Below are 16032 nucleotides of genomic sequence, written 5' to 3' on the forward strand. Positions count from 1 at the left end.
TGGGCAATGTGGTAATAACGGAGGAGCATATAATGCAGGCTGAAGTTCTCAAAATCACTGTTGGACAACTCCTCGAGATCGAGCCCATGCCTGTGCTTAGAGAGGATGAAATAAAACGGAAATATGTCCGGGGCCAACCTTTGGTCGAGCCAGACAAGGTCAAGAACCTCCCAACGAGAATGTATGAATTGCATCAATGGTACATGAACATTACCAAGATTTCCGATCGATTGTCCCTCATGGTGAATGTCAAGGAGGATCATTACTACCATGAGAAAGCTGTGTCCGTTAAGTATTCTGAACTGTTTCAGTTATACAATCAAGACGCACTCAACAAATCTATCGTCAGTTGCTATTGTCTGTAAGTGATTTCTTTCTGTAATTTAAGTCTCAAGCTAGCTGTAGTGATCCTTATCATTACCTGTAATTATCCTCACTATTTTTTTTCTGTGATATTATATGCAGGATGAAGATGTATGAAATGAGAAAAGGTGGACGCTATGGCATTGGGTTCATTGACCCAAACACCGTTAATGAATACACATGGAAAATAGATGAACATCATCAAAAGGCCGTAGAGGACAGCATGCTAGAGTTCTTGAAGCGCCTCAAATACAATGAAGATATACTACTTCCTTACAACTTCCAGTGAGTCACACTGTCTTGTACTACAAATTCTCTGTTTTTGCCTACTAACTAGCTACATGCTTTTGCTTACATATGCCCGCTTAATTAAGACATGCAAACGTGTGTGCATGCAGATATCACTGGGTCTTGTGTATCATTAAAGTTGACGCCGGAACGGTTGAAATACTGGACTCACTACTCAAAGAAAAAACTGACTATAACATCTTGTTTGGGATAGTCAACAGGTAATTTCAATCATTATTAACTATATATCTCGGCCTATTTAGTTCGCCATTTCATGATATGAACCATTTAATAACCCCTTTATTCATTTTCTTTTTCGGCGGGCAGGGCTTGGGCAAGGTTCATCAGGGTTACGGACGGCGAATGGAAAGAAAAGCTTAAATGGGGAAGACCCAAGGTAAGTAATTAAGTACTAGCTAGCTAGCTAGCTAGCTGCCATCTCTTTAATTATCATGCTTGATTAATTATTATCTGATCAAATTCCATTCTCGTAAAGGCCCTGAAGCAGGCGCAGGGGACTGATCTGTGTGCATTCTGCGTTTGCGAGAACATTCGCATGATGGCGTCCGAAAGGAGCAGATCTCAAAGACAGGAATGGGTACGCTTGTCAAAACACTATTCACAATTTTTACACCATTATCGATATCTAGTCACACAACTAATACACATGCATATTGATCTCCTTCTTAACAGTTCAGAGAGGTGCGGGCGAAGCTCCTAGAAACGGAGCGCGTAGAAGCACTTCAAGAGGAAATAGCGGGATTTTTGCTCGACCAGGTCATAAATCCGAAGGGAGAATATTATTACCCGCTACCGCCCCAATGAAACCACTTCCAATTGTCATCGTGCTACGAAGGCACCAATTAGGCTATAATGCCACTGGCTCCGAAGGCAACATGCATACGTAGGAGAAATTGTATATAGCTATACATGTGTGTATGTGTGAATTAATTAATATGATGGTTTGTGAGACATTGATGATATATATGCATGATTGGTTCTACTAGAAATTCTATATATATATATATATGCATAACGTGTACAATGTGTAGTATCGTAAAATACCAGCAAACGAAAAAGAATTAAAATGGAAACACAAAATTAAATGAAAAAGAAATCATAAAACTAAAACCCCCCAAATCTTATAGTACCGGTTGGTCTTACCAACCGGTACTAAAGGACTCCAGGCCCCTGGAGCTGGCTCGTGCAACGTGGTTTCCCTTTAGCACCGGTTCGTGCTGAACCGGTACTAAAGGGGGGCCTTTAGTGCCCACACTTTAGTGCCGGTTATGGAACCGACACTAAAGGGCCTTACGAACCGGTGCTATTGCCCGGTTCTGCACTAGTGACGGTTCCTTTGTATCCTTACCTTTGTTGATTGTGGATCATGTGTTACTCTTTGTTCTCGGTGATCTAGCACTCGTGTGATCGATTCCTTGTCGGTCTAGTGATTCTCTCTCGTTTTCCCCGTGTTTCCCCTTTGTGCTTCCGTGTATTCTTCGTGATTTCCCGTAGGATCCACTCCAAACGTGAAAGATCGTCATCTTAGGGTTCCGCCCTACATCATCTTGGTATCATGAGCCACGTTGATCACGTTTTTGGAGCCCCTACCCCTCGTTTTCTAGCTTGATTTTGTTTTTTCGTCCTAATTCCGAAAATCCCCACCAAAAATAGCCCCAAAATTGTTTTGTGATTTGTTGGTGAGTTGAGATTTTGTTGGATTTGGTTCATGGATTTGAGTTGCTACGTGTGGATCTAGCTTTCCCTACCCTCCCCACCCTTTTCCATCCACCAATCCGCTCAATTTCGACCTCACCATCTCCATCCAACCCGAAAACGCATAGTTCATCCCGTGTCTGAATTTCGCCCAGGCACCGGACGACCGGACCCTACCGGACGTCCGACGACCGGACGACCGTAAAACCGGATGTCCGTGAAACTCTGACGAAACTAAATTTTTCAGTTCGGTCACCACCACACCCCCACCTTCCACCACATCTTCCAAACCCACATAACCACCATCCTCCCCAATACCTCTTATAATGATTTTGACACATTTTGGTCCTTGAAATTTTGAGTTGTGGCTCCCGTGTCCTATTGTGTTTCGGCTATTTAGGTACGGTTCGACTTCATCATCACCACGGCTCATCTTCGCAAGGGTCTCATCATCGCCAAGGACGGTAACTTCGACGACATCTTTGTCATACCTTGCAATTGCATTGATACCCCGCATGGCCTTACTTTTGTGTAGCTTACCCATCGAGACTAGCCATTGAGTATTTCCAGCAACGTGACTTGTGCACATTAGTGATCATACTCCATATCATATATACCATACCATCGTGGTGCATATCTTGGCATCAACTTGTGTGTCACAAAGTTGTCATCGCATACACAATTGCTATCTTGGTTCGTGAAGTTTTGCATGAGAAAAGAGCTCAAAAGTGAAAGAGCCACCTAAGCTTTTAAGCAAAGAGGAAAGATAAGCAAAGAGCTTATGAGCAAGAACCATAGCATCATACTACATTAAGATTGTCATATAAGATCATCTTGGATCATAGCACCGAAATACCATACATATAGCATACTTGGGATAGAGATTGTTGCATTTTTACCTAGTAGGTTGTGCACAAGTTCCGTATCCGCCTATTGTGCAATCGTGCTAGCGTCTCTCTAGTATTGTGCAACAAGAGCATTTTCGTGGGTTTCACATTTTGGCTCACTTTTGGTTTGCACAATCCCATCTATCTATTTGCGTGTGTGTTCCCGTGTTCCACTATTTGCTTGGTCTACTTGTTGCATTTGCAAATTTGTGAATCATTTCCAACATTATTGAAGCTCACTTACTATTGCATCAAATTTTATGCCACCATCCTAACCAAGCTCCGTCATAAGCTTTTACTTGTGTAGGTGTGAGAACCGACAAGAATTGGTACCAATAGTGCTATTTCATTGTCCGCATTTGAGTGAACTTGATTCATCATCAACATCGGTCAAAGGTACATTGGTATAAGTTCTTCTCCTTCTACCACTCACATTTTGCTTGGAATGATGGATAGGCCAAGTACTTCTACCAACCCACTCTTCATCGAGCAAGACGACGACATGTAATCATACGTCACCAAGAGCCACCTCTTTGGTGCACAACGAGCGTTACATCAAGAGCAACAAGCAATGAACGACCGCATCGACAACCTCGCCACCGACTTGCGACTCTCCGAGCAACGTACACGAGACTACTTCGACAACAAGCTCGACGCGCACAAGCAAGAGAACAATGCAAGAATGGACGAGATCCGCGCCTTGTTGGTCAACCGGCCTCCTTCTACATCGTCATACTCAAGACGGAGCCACTCAAGTCGACACTCCGACGACTCCTTCTCCGGCTCAAGTACACCGTCATCAAACACTCTTCGACGAGCCGCGCGTCAAGACCGTCATGCATCTCGCAACCCGCTACACGCCAAGCATTCACAAGAGCAAGCCGATGAGCAAGTCACTCGTCCTCAATCAAATCAAGTCGCTTTTGCCCAAGCTCAAGAACGACAACGTCTTCGTCGCCAAGAAGAAGAAGAACGAGCGTGTCTACACCAAGAGCAACAAGACGCCGAGGCTCAACGTCTTCAACAACAACTACGTGAAGCGCAAGCTCTTGAGGCGCAACGTGCCCTTCAAGAATCAAGTCGAGCTATCGCCAACCGCAATCGCGAACGGCGCAATCAAGAGGAAGCCCTTCGAGAAGAAATTCAAGAGAGGAACTATCATCAACCGCGCGTGCAACGTCAAGTCCCGCAAGCTCCTCCACAAGCTCGTCAAGCTCCACCTCAACCTCAAGGTCAACAAGAGCAAGTTGATCATGGACTTCCTCCACGCCAAGAGCAACATGAGGATGATTACCCTCCACGTCAAGGGCGTCATCATCACCATCGCCAACAACACAATGAAGAGCAACGCTATGGCAAACTCAAATTCACAATGCCCAAGTTCAATGGAAGCAATGATCCCGAAGAATACCTCTCATGGGCATTGAAGGTCGACAAAATCTTTCGTTTGCACAACTATGAGGAAGAGAAGAAGATCGCTATGGCATCACTTGAGTTCCAAGACTATGTGCTCATATGGTGGGAACAAGTCCTTGAGCGCCGTCAAGCAAGCGGTGAACCTCCAATCACCACTTGGCTCAAATGAAGGATGTCATGCGAGCACGTTTTGTACCAACCTACTACAACCGTGATCTCTTCAATAAGCTACAACTCCTCAAGCAAGGAACAAAGAGTGTTGAAGAATACTACAAGGAAATGGAGATAGCCATGATTCGAGCCAATGTCACGGAAGATGATGAGCAAACAATGGCACGATTCTTGAATGGACTCAATCATCCCATCAAGAAGGTCGCCGACTTCCAACCCTACTCCAACCTCATTGAGCTCGTGCATCAAGCTACAAAGGCGGAACGTCAAGTGTAAGATGACTTCAAGTACGCCAAGTACTCATCCAAGACCTACAGCTTCTCCAATCACCAAGCTTCAACAACTACTCCAACTTCGACATCAACCAAGCCTTCTCCAAGCAACGACGACAAGTCAAGTTACAAGAAACATTCGTCAAGTTCAAGTCGTCTTCCTCCTACTACAAGCAACTTCAAGCCGCGTGCTTCGCCATCTACTCCGACCGATGAGACCGTCAAGACAAGCTCCTTCAAGTGTTTCACTTGCAGCGGCCGAGGCCACAAGTCCTATGAATGCACAAACAAGCGCACCATGATCCTCAACGATGATGGCACCTACAACTCAATGAGTGAAGATGAAATGAAGCTATTGAGCAAGTGGCCATGCATAGGCGAGTGAATGAAGATGAAGATGACCAAGTCTTTTGTGATGAAGATACGAGCCCCGCTCTTGTTGTCTCCAAGGTCTTGACTCTTCAACATCAACAAGAAGAAGACCAACAATGCCACATCTTCCACATAAAGGCCGGCATCAATGGAAGGTCCGTCAAGGTCATCATCGACGGAGGTAGTTGCCACAACTTGGCAAGTGAAGAACTATGCTCCAAGCTTCAATTGGTCAAGAGGAAGCATCCGCACCCCTACAAGGTTCAATGGCTAAGTGACTCCGGCACTATACGAGTTGAGCATACGGTCCAAGTCTCCTTCAAAATTGGTGCATATGAGGACACTTTGGAGTGTGATGTGGTCCCAATGACCGTTTGCCACCTCCTTCTTGGTCGACCATGGCAATTTGACCGTGGTGTCTTCCACAACGGGCGTACCAATCACTATAGTTTCAAGATGAAAGGGAAGGAATATGTGCTACGACCTATGTCTCCTAGTCAAGTGATAGCCGACAAGCAAGTCACCCACCATAGAGAGAAGAGTGAAAAAGAGATCCATCAAAAAGTGAGTGAGAGCCACAAGCCAAACTTGAGCGCCTCTTCGCCTAGAGAGAAAAACCTCATACTATTTGCCACAAAAAGTGAGATGAGGGAAGTGTGTGAGAACCCATCGAGTGTGATGCACTTTGTCCTTGTGTGCAAGGATGGGGAACCTAAAACTAACACCCCTCACGAGCTACCTTTAGTGTTTCAATCTCTTTTGCAGGAATTCCAAGATGTTTTCCCCGATGAGCTACCTCTGGGTCTACCTCCTCTACGAGGCATTGAGCATCGAATTGACCTCATCCCCGGAGCGCCACTTCCAAACAAAGCTCCATATCGTGTCAATCCCGAAGAAACCAAGGAGATTCAACGGCAAGTACAACAACTAATCGACAACGGTCATGTACGTGAAAGCTTAAGCCCTTGTGCCGTTTCCGTTATACTTGTGCCTAAGCCCGATGGAAGTTTCCGCTTGTGTTCCGATTGTAGACCTATAAATGCTATCACTGTTCGCTATAGGCATCCCATTCCTCGCTTGGATGATATGCTTGACGAACTTAGTGGAGCCAACTTTTTCTTGAAAATTGATCTTAAAAGTGGCTATTATCAAATCTGCATACAAGAGGGTGATGAATGAAAAACTGCTTTCAAAACCAAATTTGGCTTATATGAGTGGTTAGTTATGCCTATGGGTTTATCGGAGGCTCCCGGTACTTTCGTGCGTCTCATGCATTATGTGCTTCGCCCTTATATTGGAGTCTTTGTTGTGGTTTACTTCGATGATATTCTTGTGTTTAGCAAAACCATGAAAGAGCATCTTAATCATGTTAGGGCTGTTTTGCAAACCCTTCGCAAGGAAAGTCTTTATGCAAACATGAAAAAGTGCACATTTGGTGTTGACAAAGTGGTTTTCTTGGGTTTTGTTGTCTCTTCCAAGGGTGTCCATGTTGATGAATCTAAAATTGAAGCAATTAAAACTTGGCCCCAACCCACCAATTTGCAACAAGTGCGTAGTTTTCTTGGTCTAGCAGGTTTTTATCGTCGCTTTGTGAAAGATTTTAGCACAATTGCCGCTCCTTTGCATGCTTTGAGTAAGAAGAATGCTCCTTTTGTTTGGGGATCTTTGCAATCCACCGCTTTTGATGAGCTCAAGTCTTTGCTTACTCATGCTCCGATTCTTACTTTGCCTAACTTTGACAAAACTTTTGAGGTTCATTGCGATGCAAGTGGTACCGGAATTGGCGGAGTTTTGATGCAAGAAAAACGAGCAATTGCATATTTTAGTGAAAAACTCTCCGGTGCTCAACTTAACTATCCCATATATGACAAAGAATTGTATGCTTTAGTGCGTGTACTACATGTTTGGGAACATTATCTTAGACCTCATGAGTTTATCATACATAGCGATCATGAAACGCTTAAGTACTTAAAAGGTCAAACTAAGTTGAACAAGCGTCATGCCAAATGAAGTGAATTTACTGAATCTTTTCCCTATGTGATCAAGTACATTAAGGGTAAGGAAAATGTAGTTGCGGATGCGCTTTCACGCATATGCACGCTTGTCACTAAACTTGAGTTGAATGTTATTGGTTTTGAGCACATCAAAGACTTGTATGCTAATGATCCATCTTTTGCTATTCCTTATGCTAAGTGTTTGACGCATACTTCTTGGGAACAATATTATATCAAGGATGCTTATCTTATGAAAGCTAACAAACTTTGCATTCCCGAGTCGTCCCTTCGTTTGCTACTTTTGCAAGAGGCTCATGGAGGCGGACTCATGGGACACTTTGGACGAGATAAGACATTCGTCACGCTCTCCAAGAACTACTTTTGGCCCAAGATGTTTCGAGACGTCTCACACTTCACCACCCGATGCTCTACATGTCGCAAAGCTAAGTCTAAACCTCAATCTCATGGTCTTTACATGCCTCTTCCTATTCCTTATCAACCTTGGGAAGACATTAGCATGGACTTTGTACTTGGTTTGCCTAGAACTCAAAATGGAAAGGATTCCGTGTTTGTTGTTGTGGACCGATTTTCTAAGATGGCACATTTCATCCCTTGCAACAAGATAGACGATGCTTCACATGTTGCAAATCTCTTTTGTAGGGAAATCTTGCGTCTCCATGGAGTACCAAAGACAATCGTCTCCGACCGCGACGTCAAGTTCTTGAGTTACTTTTGGAAGACCCTATGCACCAAGCTCGGAATCAAGCTCTTGTTCTCATCCGCATACCATCCTCAAACCGACGGCCAAACGGAGGTGACGAACCGGACACTATCCACTCTACTTCGCGTGTTGATCAAGAAGAACATCAAGGAGTGGGAGGCGTGTCTACCCATCGCCGAGTACGCCTACAACCGTGCAAGACATTCGACTACCGACACGTCCCCCTTCGAGGTCGTCTACGGCTTCAACCCGTTGTCCCCATTGGACATTCTACCTCTTCCTCTACAAGAGCGCACCAACATGGATGCGAGTGCACGAGCAAGCTACATCAAAAAGATGCATGAAGATACAAGGAACATCATCGAGCGCCAAGTACATCGACTAGCGACCAAGCTCAACGTCAACAAGCAACCCATGATCTTCAACATAGGTGATCTCGTGTGGCTACACCTTCGCAAGGACCGCTTCCCCAACAAACGCAAGTCCAAACTTCTCCCTCGAGCCGATGGACCCTTCAAGGTGCTAGCACGCTACAACGACAACGCCTACAAGATTGACCTCCCACGAGACAAGTACAACGTGAGTGACATCTTCAACGTCCAAGACCTCTCGCCTTTCCATGGTGATGAAGATTTTGATCCGAGGTCGGATCTTTCCCAAGGGGGGGGGGGAGATGATGCAGAGCATCCCTCGCTCATCCCCATGGACGCGTCTACATCTCCCTCAACACCACTTGGACCCATGACAAGAGCTAGAGCAAAGGCTATCGAAGATAAGGTGAACTCGCTCCTCTCCGAACTTCCTCTCTCTACTCACGAGACTTGGCTACTACCTCATATGGACACTCTGTGTGTGATCAGGTACCTGGAGGAAAGCCATGGTACATCTACATCCATCGGACAAGAAGGCAAGGCTACCAACCGCGAAGGTCAAGAAGAAGATCTACCGGAGAAAACTCCAGCCACCGGACGACCGGTCGGGACCGGACGTCCGACGCCTGAAGCCCAGCTGCCAAGTCCCAGCCAACGCAGGCCCCAGCGAGCGGACGTCAGGCCCAGACCGGACGACCGGCCACACTCTCCAGCGAGCGGACGACCGAAGTCACCGGACGTCCGGCACCCCCCCCCCCAACAGAATGGATATTAACGGAAGTATGAAGATACCGGACGACCGGCGCCTCCTTCACAGAACGCATCTAGCGGACGTCCGACGACACCGGACGTCCGGACCCCCATGAGCCACCGGACGACCGGTCCCCAGCGGACGTCCTCTACCTGTCTGCGCACAGTTTCGGGCCGAAGCCCATGTACCCCTTCACTTCGCCCCCTTTTGCACTAAGACTATAAATAGGCCTCTCCCACCTCCTAGCTAGGGTTAGCATTGGTTTAGCTCATATTTGTGTGAGAGCCTTGCTCATCCACTTGGTTACTTCTCCTCGGAGTTCACGACCTCTTCGGAGAAGATCCCCCAAGCGGATTCAAGACCCCTTTCTAGGGAAGACCATCAAGACCTCCTCACGGAGAAGAACGGTTCCTTTGTATCCTTACCTTTGTTGATTGTGGATCATGTGTTACTCTTTGTTCTCGGTGATCTAGCACTTGTGTGATCGATTCCTTGTCGGTTTAGTGATTCTCTCTCGTTTTCCCCGTGTTTCCCCTTTGTGCTTCCGCGTGTTCTTCGTGATTCCCCGTAGGATCCACTCCAAACGTGAAAGATCGTCACCCTAGGGTTCCGCCCTACATCAGGGTTCGTCCAGAAGTAGGGCGTCGACTTTGAGGAGGTGTTCGCTCCCGTGGTGCGCCTCGAGTCTGTGTGCCTGCTGGTCGCTCTTGCCGCACACGAGGGCTGGCGCGTCCACCACATGGACGTGAAGAGCGCCTTCCTCAATGGCGATCTCAAGGAGGAGGTGTACGTGACGCAGCCACCAGGCTACGCCGTCGACGGGGAAGAGCACAAGGTGCTCCGTCTGGACAAAGCGTTGTACGGGTTGCGGCAAGCTCCGCGGGCATGGAACGCCAAGCTCGACCGCTGCCTTCTTGGGCTTGGCTTCACCAGGAGCCCATCAGAGCACGCTGTCTACGAACGCGGTAACGGAGCTGCACGTCTGCTCGTCGGCGTGTATGTGGACGACCTGATCATCACAGGGAACGAGGACGCCAAGATCAGCAAGTTCAAGGAGGAGATGCAGAAGCAGTTTTGCATGAGCGATTTGGGCTTGCTGAGCTTCTGGCATCGAGGTGAAGCAGACGGCAAACGGCATCTCCCTCAACCAGGCGGCGTACGCCGGCAAGATCATCGAGAAGGCCGGCTTGGTGGGGTGCAATCCAACCCACACCCCCATGGAGCCGTGTTTCAAGCTTAGTAGGGTGAGCTCCGCGTTGGCTACAGACGGGACGGCGTATTGAAGCGTCGTTGATGCACTGCGCTACTTGGTGCACACGCGCCCCGACATAGCCTACTCCGTTGGCTATGTGAGCCGCTTCATGGAGGCCCCGGCGACAGAGCATCTCGCCGCCATCAAGCAAATCATCAGGTATCTTGCCGGGACGCAGCACTACGGCTGTTTCTATGCCGGGGGGCCACCGGGGCAACACTGGTTGGCTTCAGCGATAGCGACATGGCGGGCGACGTCGACACTCGCAAGAGCACGACCGGCGTCCTTTTCTTCCTTGGCCGGAGCCTGATCAGTTGGCAATCACACAAGCAGAGAGTGGTGGCCTTGTCCACCAGCGAAGCAGAATACATCACTGCCGCAACGGCGGCATGCCAGGGCGTATGGCTCGCTCGGCTGCTTGGCGACATGAAGAACGCAGAAGTCGAGCAAGTCAAGCTGAAGATTGACAACAAAGCAGCGATCTCCCTCAGCAAGAACCCCGTCTTTCACGACCGCAGCAAACACATCGACACAAGATTTCACTTCTCGCGCGAGTGCGTTCAAGATGGGCGCGTCGAGGTCGAGTTCATCGGCACCAACGGGCAGCTCGCTGACATTCTGACGAAGGCGCTTGGCCGCGCCAAGTTCCAGGAGCTTCGAGAAGAAATTTGTGTCGTTTTAATTTAGTAGGGGTTCAGGGTTTAGGGAGGCATTTGTTAGTTAAACCCTGACCCATCTCGTAGCTGGACCGGCTTCCCCGGACCGGGTTTTGCTTCTTGCATGCATAAGACGCCGAGCGCGCGATCTGTGCGCACCGAGCGTGACTAGGTGTAGATGATGGCCGCGGTGAGCACGCCCACTCCGCGAACTTGGGATGGCACGTTCAGCTTGGACGGGGCAGTGGCGTGCGCATCGGCCGGGTCTGTTAGGAAGAGCAGAATAAGAGGAAGAGAAAACAGAAAAGCAGTATTAGTTGTGCGCTGCGCAAATCACTCGTCTCCTTGAGTTCAGAGAGCGAGAGAGTTCAGAGAGCGAGAGAGCGCGGCCGCTGCCTGACAAGCATACTGTCCAGGTTTTGAAAGTACCATTTGAATAGCATGCACCAACCAGTTCATCTAAAAAGACCGAACAGATGGAGAAGATTGGACAATATATTTCAGCACTCATCCGGATTAATGTAAAGATAAAACATCACCAGAAATATCAGTTCAAACTTGCATTACTCTTGATAAAAGTAGAAATATTGCTGGACTTCACAATAAAGTAGTTAAAGAGCATGAAGGACCCTCACTGTTTGTCAATGAAGTGAGATCATTCTTATATGGAAAACGGCAAAGTAGTTTGTACTCACTCCGTTTCTAAATATAAGGCTTTTTGAGTGTATATAGACATATTTTAGAGTGTAGATTCATTCATTTTGCTCCATATGTAGTCAGTGTTGGAATCTCTAAAAGGGCTTATATTTAAAAAAGGAGGGAGTACTAGCCAGGTTACTTGAACCTATACCTACATCGAAAACACAAGGGACGTACTCAGGAGCAGTAAATTTATTTGCCATGCTTCAGCAGACAGTGAAGTGTTGTTCATAAACATGAACACCCGCACAATCCAGTATCACCTTCCTGCAGTTCATAATGAATGATTTGATACGGTCTGTCTCTCACTAGCATGACAAATCACACATGGGCAACATGATTGGCGAAGGTGCATAGTTGTCTTGCAGAATCCAATTCAGTTCCTACAGCCGCATGCTCACACATACGATACATATATGAAATCCTACCTCTATGTTCGAAAATTACATACTGGAAAATTTGTAGATTCACGTAAAAAACGAATGCAGACAAAAGAATAATACAGAACAAACAAGATATTGCAAGAGGTGAAGAGGGAGGTGGCTCACTTCTTCAGTTGCAGCTGCTCCTCCGCAATGACCTTCATCAAAGTTCAAACGCACAACCCAAAGTCACGAAACCAGGTGGAAACGGGGCATTAAATGTAGTACGTACTAACGAAAACAAGAACGCGTTAGGGAAGAGAAGGAAGATTTTAAAGCCGCGGACCTTCTCAGTGTAGGCCAGGACGGGGGAGTCTCGGGCGAGGCCGTCGGGGCCGATCTCCGGCTCCAGCGACGGCGGAGGTGGCGTCGGCGCAGCCATTTCGCCGGAAGCCGGATCCCCTCTCCTTCAATCTTTGGCTGTTGTTGCCTTCTGCTGGATCTTTCTTCTGCCGCGTTATTGCTGTGGAGCGTCGATTAATGGGGAGCTGCCGAATAGCTGAAGACCCGGATCTGAAATAAGGCCAACTCCAGACCCCCAAATCGTCCGTTTGTATCCGTTTGGAGTAAAATAAACAAACCGAACAACCCAACGCATGGAAACATACGGACGGTTCGTTTGGTCTGTATCCGCTTTTGCCTCATTTTCAAGCTAAAGTTGCTCTCGGTTTGGGGCCAGAAAGCGGACGTCTTCGTGTCCTCGTCGTCCGTCTGTGTCCGCCCTCGACCCCACCTGTCACTCTCTCCTTTTCTGTACCTGGCCCACCACGCGCACCCACCACCACGACGCATGGCGCTGCCGGCACGAGAGCACGGAGCGGCGGGCGCTCTGGCGGCCAGCTCCGCCTCCCACTCCCTGCGCGCAGCGGCGCCGAGCATGCAGCCCCACTTCCGCCAGACCAGGAGCGAGTCGGACGCAGGGACGGCGCGTCGCAGCAAGAGATGGCGAGGGCGTATCTGGACGGCGCGGTGATGGAGAGCCGTGGGCGGGAGCTGCGAGGCCGGGCCAAATGGGGCGCCAGCGGAGGCGTGGGAGCCGGCGGGCGACTGCTGGAGGCCAAGCGGCGCAGTCGGCGCGCGTGGACCCGGCAGAGGCGAGGCGGGCACGGCAGGGCCGGCGTATGGAGAACCCGACGCAGAGGACGGCGAGCCTTGCGCTCCGGAGGCAGCAGCGGTGACCCGGCTGGTGCGGGTCGCGAAGGCGGCGAGTCGGGCGCGGCGACCCGGCGGCCAGGCGCACACGAAGCCGGACACGACACGGACCCGGCAAGGGCGAGGTCAACAGCGGGGCGGTAGCCGTGAGCGGCTCCAGCGCAGGCTGTCGGAGGAGGAGTCGAGGGCGCGCCGAGGACTTGCCGCGGACGCGAGGGCATGCATGAGTAGGAGCGGCCGCCACGGCGTCAAGTTTGCTATGCCTACTACATGTTCGAAGAAATGACGAGGACGGACAGCTGGTGAAATGGGGTGAAAATGGGGTAGCAACATTCGGTGCAACGAGTTTGTCCGGCCTCTGTCCGGCGTTTGTTCTCTCTATTTCTACCGTATACGGGCAAAATCCGGACAAAATATGTATAGATTTAGGGTCGTGCGGTAGAGTTGGCCTAGATGGCCGTGTCTTGCAAGTGGCTCGTGCATCAAAACACTCGTACACACTTCTTGTAAATCCAACTTCCTGCATCAAACATCTGTCCACCGGTCCGGACATCCACCGCGGACCAAGCCAAAACCGAGGGAACCCACATATTTGGACATCTTAGCCACTTAGGGCATGTACAATGGTTGATAAGATAGTCTTATCTTAAGTCTTGCATGTGATTTAGAGATGACAAAAAAAAAATTGTTTACAATGGGTCATCTCTTAACCTTATCTTCAATAACTAGCAATTCCTAAAAATATGGTGAGACATATTGTGCTAAGAGATCACCTCTTGTCTTCTCTTAAATAAGAGAAGACAAGCCTTTTCTTATGAGTTCTCTCTCCTCCACCTCATTATCTATCCTACGTGGCACTCCTAAGATAGCACCATTGTACATGCCCTTATCCACACTAAAGTCTGCCATTTCCCATCCTCTTCGGCTCAATCGCCATCGCCCCACCCCAAGTTCCCGCCTGTCTCATAGTCCATCACTATAATGAAGCTGGTCGAGCCGGTTCTCGTCATGCCAGAGTCGGGGGACTCATCGGTGGTGGCCGCCTACAAGGTAACCCAGTGATACGCATAGCCCACCACCGCAAACAAAGGAAAGAGGACGCTTTCGTGGCGGTATGTCATCCAGTACCACCTCCGGCAAAGCGTGTAAACCGGGTGATAGTGTCCTAGACGAGGGATACTCACCACATCGTCTTCTGATCAGGTGGGTGGGGTCAAGGACCCCCATGGTGGTTGACTACTGTGCTTCTTCGTGAAGCCCATGACATATACATGGAAAGTTTCACAAGACTTGACGTAGAGGGCTCCTGTTATCCTAGGCCTCCGGTGCATTATATAAACTGAGGCCAAGCTACTCAATATATCATTACAACTTAGATCGTTAGAATCCTACACAACAATCTCGTGGTAGATACTTGTACTCGTACTATAGCCCTCATATCAAACGAAGAATGATGGTTGCTTCGTCCGTCCAACTTACTGTCGTGTCTATGTGATTTGAGGGCTCATTGGTCATTATTACTGAGGTGGTACGACCGTACCGAGTCTCAGTTGCACTGTACACTTTACTTTGGTGCATGACACGTGCACCGGATGCTCCACGTTCCGGAGAAAGGAGGTAGAACGTCTCCACTCTTTTTCATTCTTCTATTCTGTGATAAAACTATAATTTTCTCCACTCTTACAGCGGAGGAGTGCGAAAGCAGCGAAAACACGACAACTCAGTGATTAGATGGCCCACCTCACACTATCATCATATTTTTTGGACATCGTGCGACACATAACTCTTTAGTACACAGTAGTGTAATTTCTCAGCAGAAGACTAACATGCATGCTATTGCATCTCAATGATTCACAGATCATAGTCAATATGTACTTCCTCCATTCCAAAATAAGTGTCCCAACTTTATGCCAACTTTTCTAACTTTATTACAAAATTGTACTAAAGTTGAGACACTTATTTTGAAACAGAGACAACTAAAGAAAAATGATCCATGTAGTCCCTAGGCCTTGAACCCTAAATCCTAATAGGCTTTAATTTGCTGATGAGGTTGAACCTTCCAAAGGAATGAAGTTTGCAACCCTTTGACTATCGGATCATTTTGTGCAGTTTCACTAAAATCGAACTGAGCATCCCTGTGGCAAATAAATTGAAGAAGTATGACTAGAATAAGACTAAAGGCACTAGTTGATGAGACATAAACTCATCACAATAATAGTTGAAGCTAGTAAAGGTACGTGCGGGGTAAAGAAGTAGAGAAATATCCACATGGAGCAATGTGGGCAGCTGGGGCAGTGGTGCAAGTCGTCTGTAAAGGAAGTTGTACCTGAGGGATGTTGGGATGTAGCTAGGAGGGCGGTGGGAGGCAGCATCTGCCCACGTCACGGCAGTGAGCAAGGGACAAAGGCAAACCGCGCCGGCTTTGTGAGAGAATGGTGGGGACCCCTGATCGGGACACGTCGATAGTGGGTTTTCGCCCTCGCCGACGGCGACTGCATCTACACAAAACATCCTCCCCTTCCCCCGGCG

The 16032-nt window shown here is 48.3% G+C and overlaps 1 protein-coding gene across 2 annotated transcripts in view; it reads right to left on the reverse strand.

Annotated features, from left to right (window-relative positions):
- Positions 1-12879, reverse strand: part of LOC119329907 — a 30812-nt gene extending 17933 nt beyond the window's left edge. The window contains exons 1-2 of one of the 2 annotated variants that reach the window (XM_037603019.1): positions 12638-12879; positions 12478-12509 (exon numbers count right to left, since the gene is read on the reverse strand). In XM_037603019.1, coding sequence (XP_037458916.1) covers positions 12478-12509; positions 12638-12733 — 128 coding nt within the window. In that variant the 5' untranslated portion in view covers positions 12734-12879. The remainder of the gene's footprint in view (positions 1-12477; positions 12510-12637) is intronic. The other variant, XM_037603010.1, reaches the window with a different exon arrangement.
- Between the last annotated feature and the right edge of the window lie 3153 nt (positions 12880-16032).

The sequence above is a fragment of the Triticum dicoccoides genome, chromosome 1B (genome assembly GCF_002162155.2).
Source record: "Triticum dicoccoides isolate Atlit2015 ecotype Zavitan chromosome 1B, WEW_v2.0, whole genome shotgun sequence".
In the NCBI taxonomy this organism is placed as follows: Eukaryota; Viridiplantae; Streptophyta; class Magnoliopsida; order Poales; family Poaceae; genus Triticum; species Triticum dicoccoides.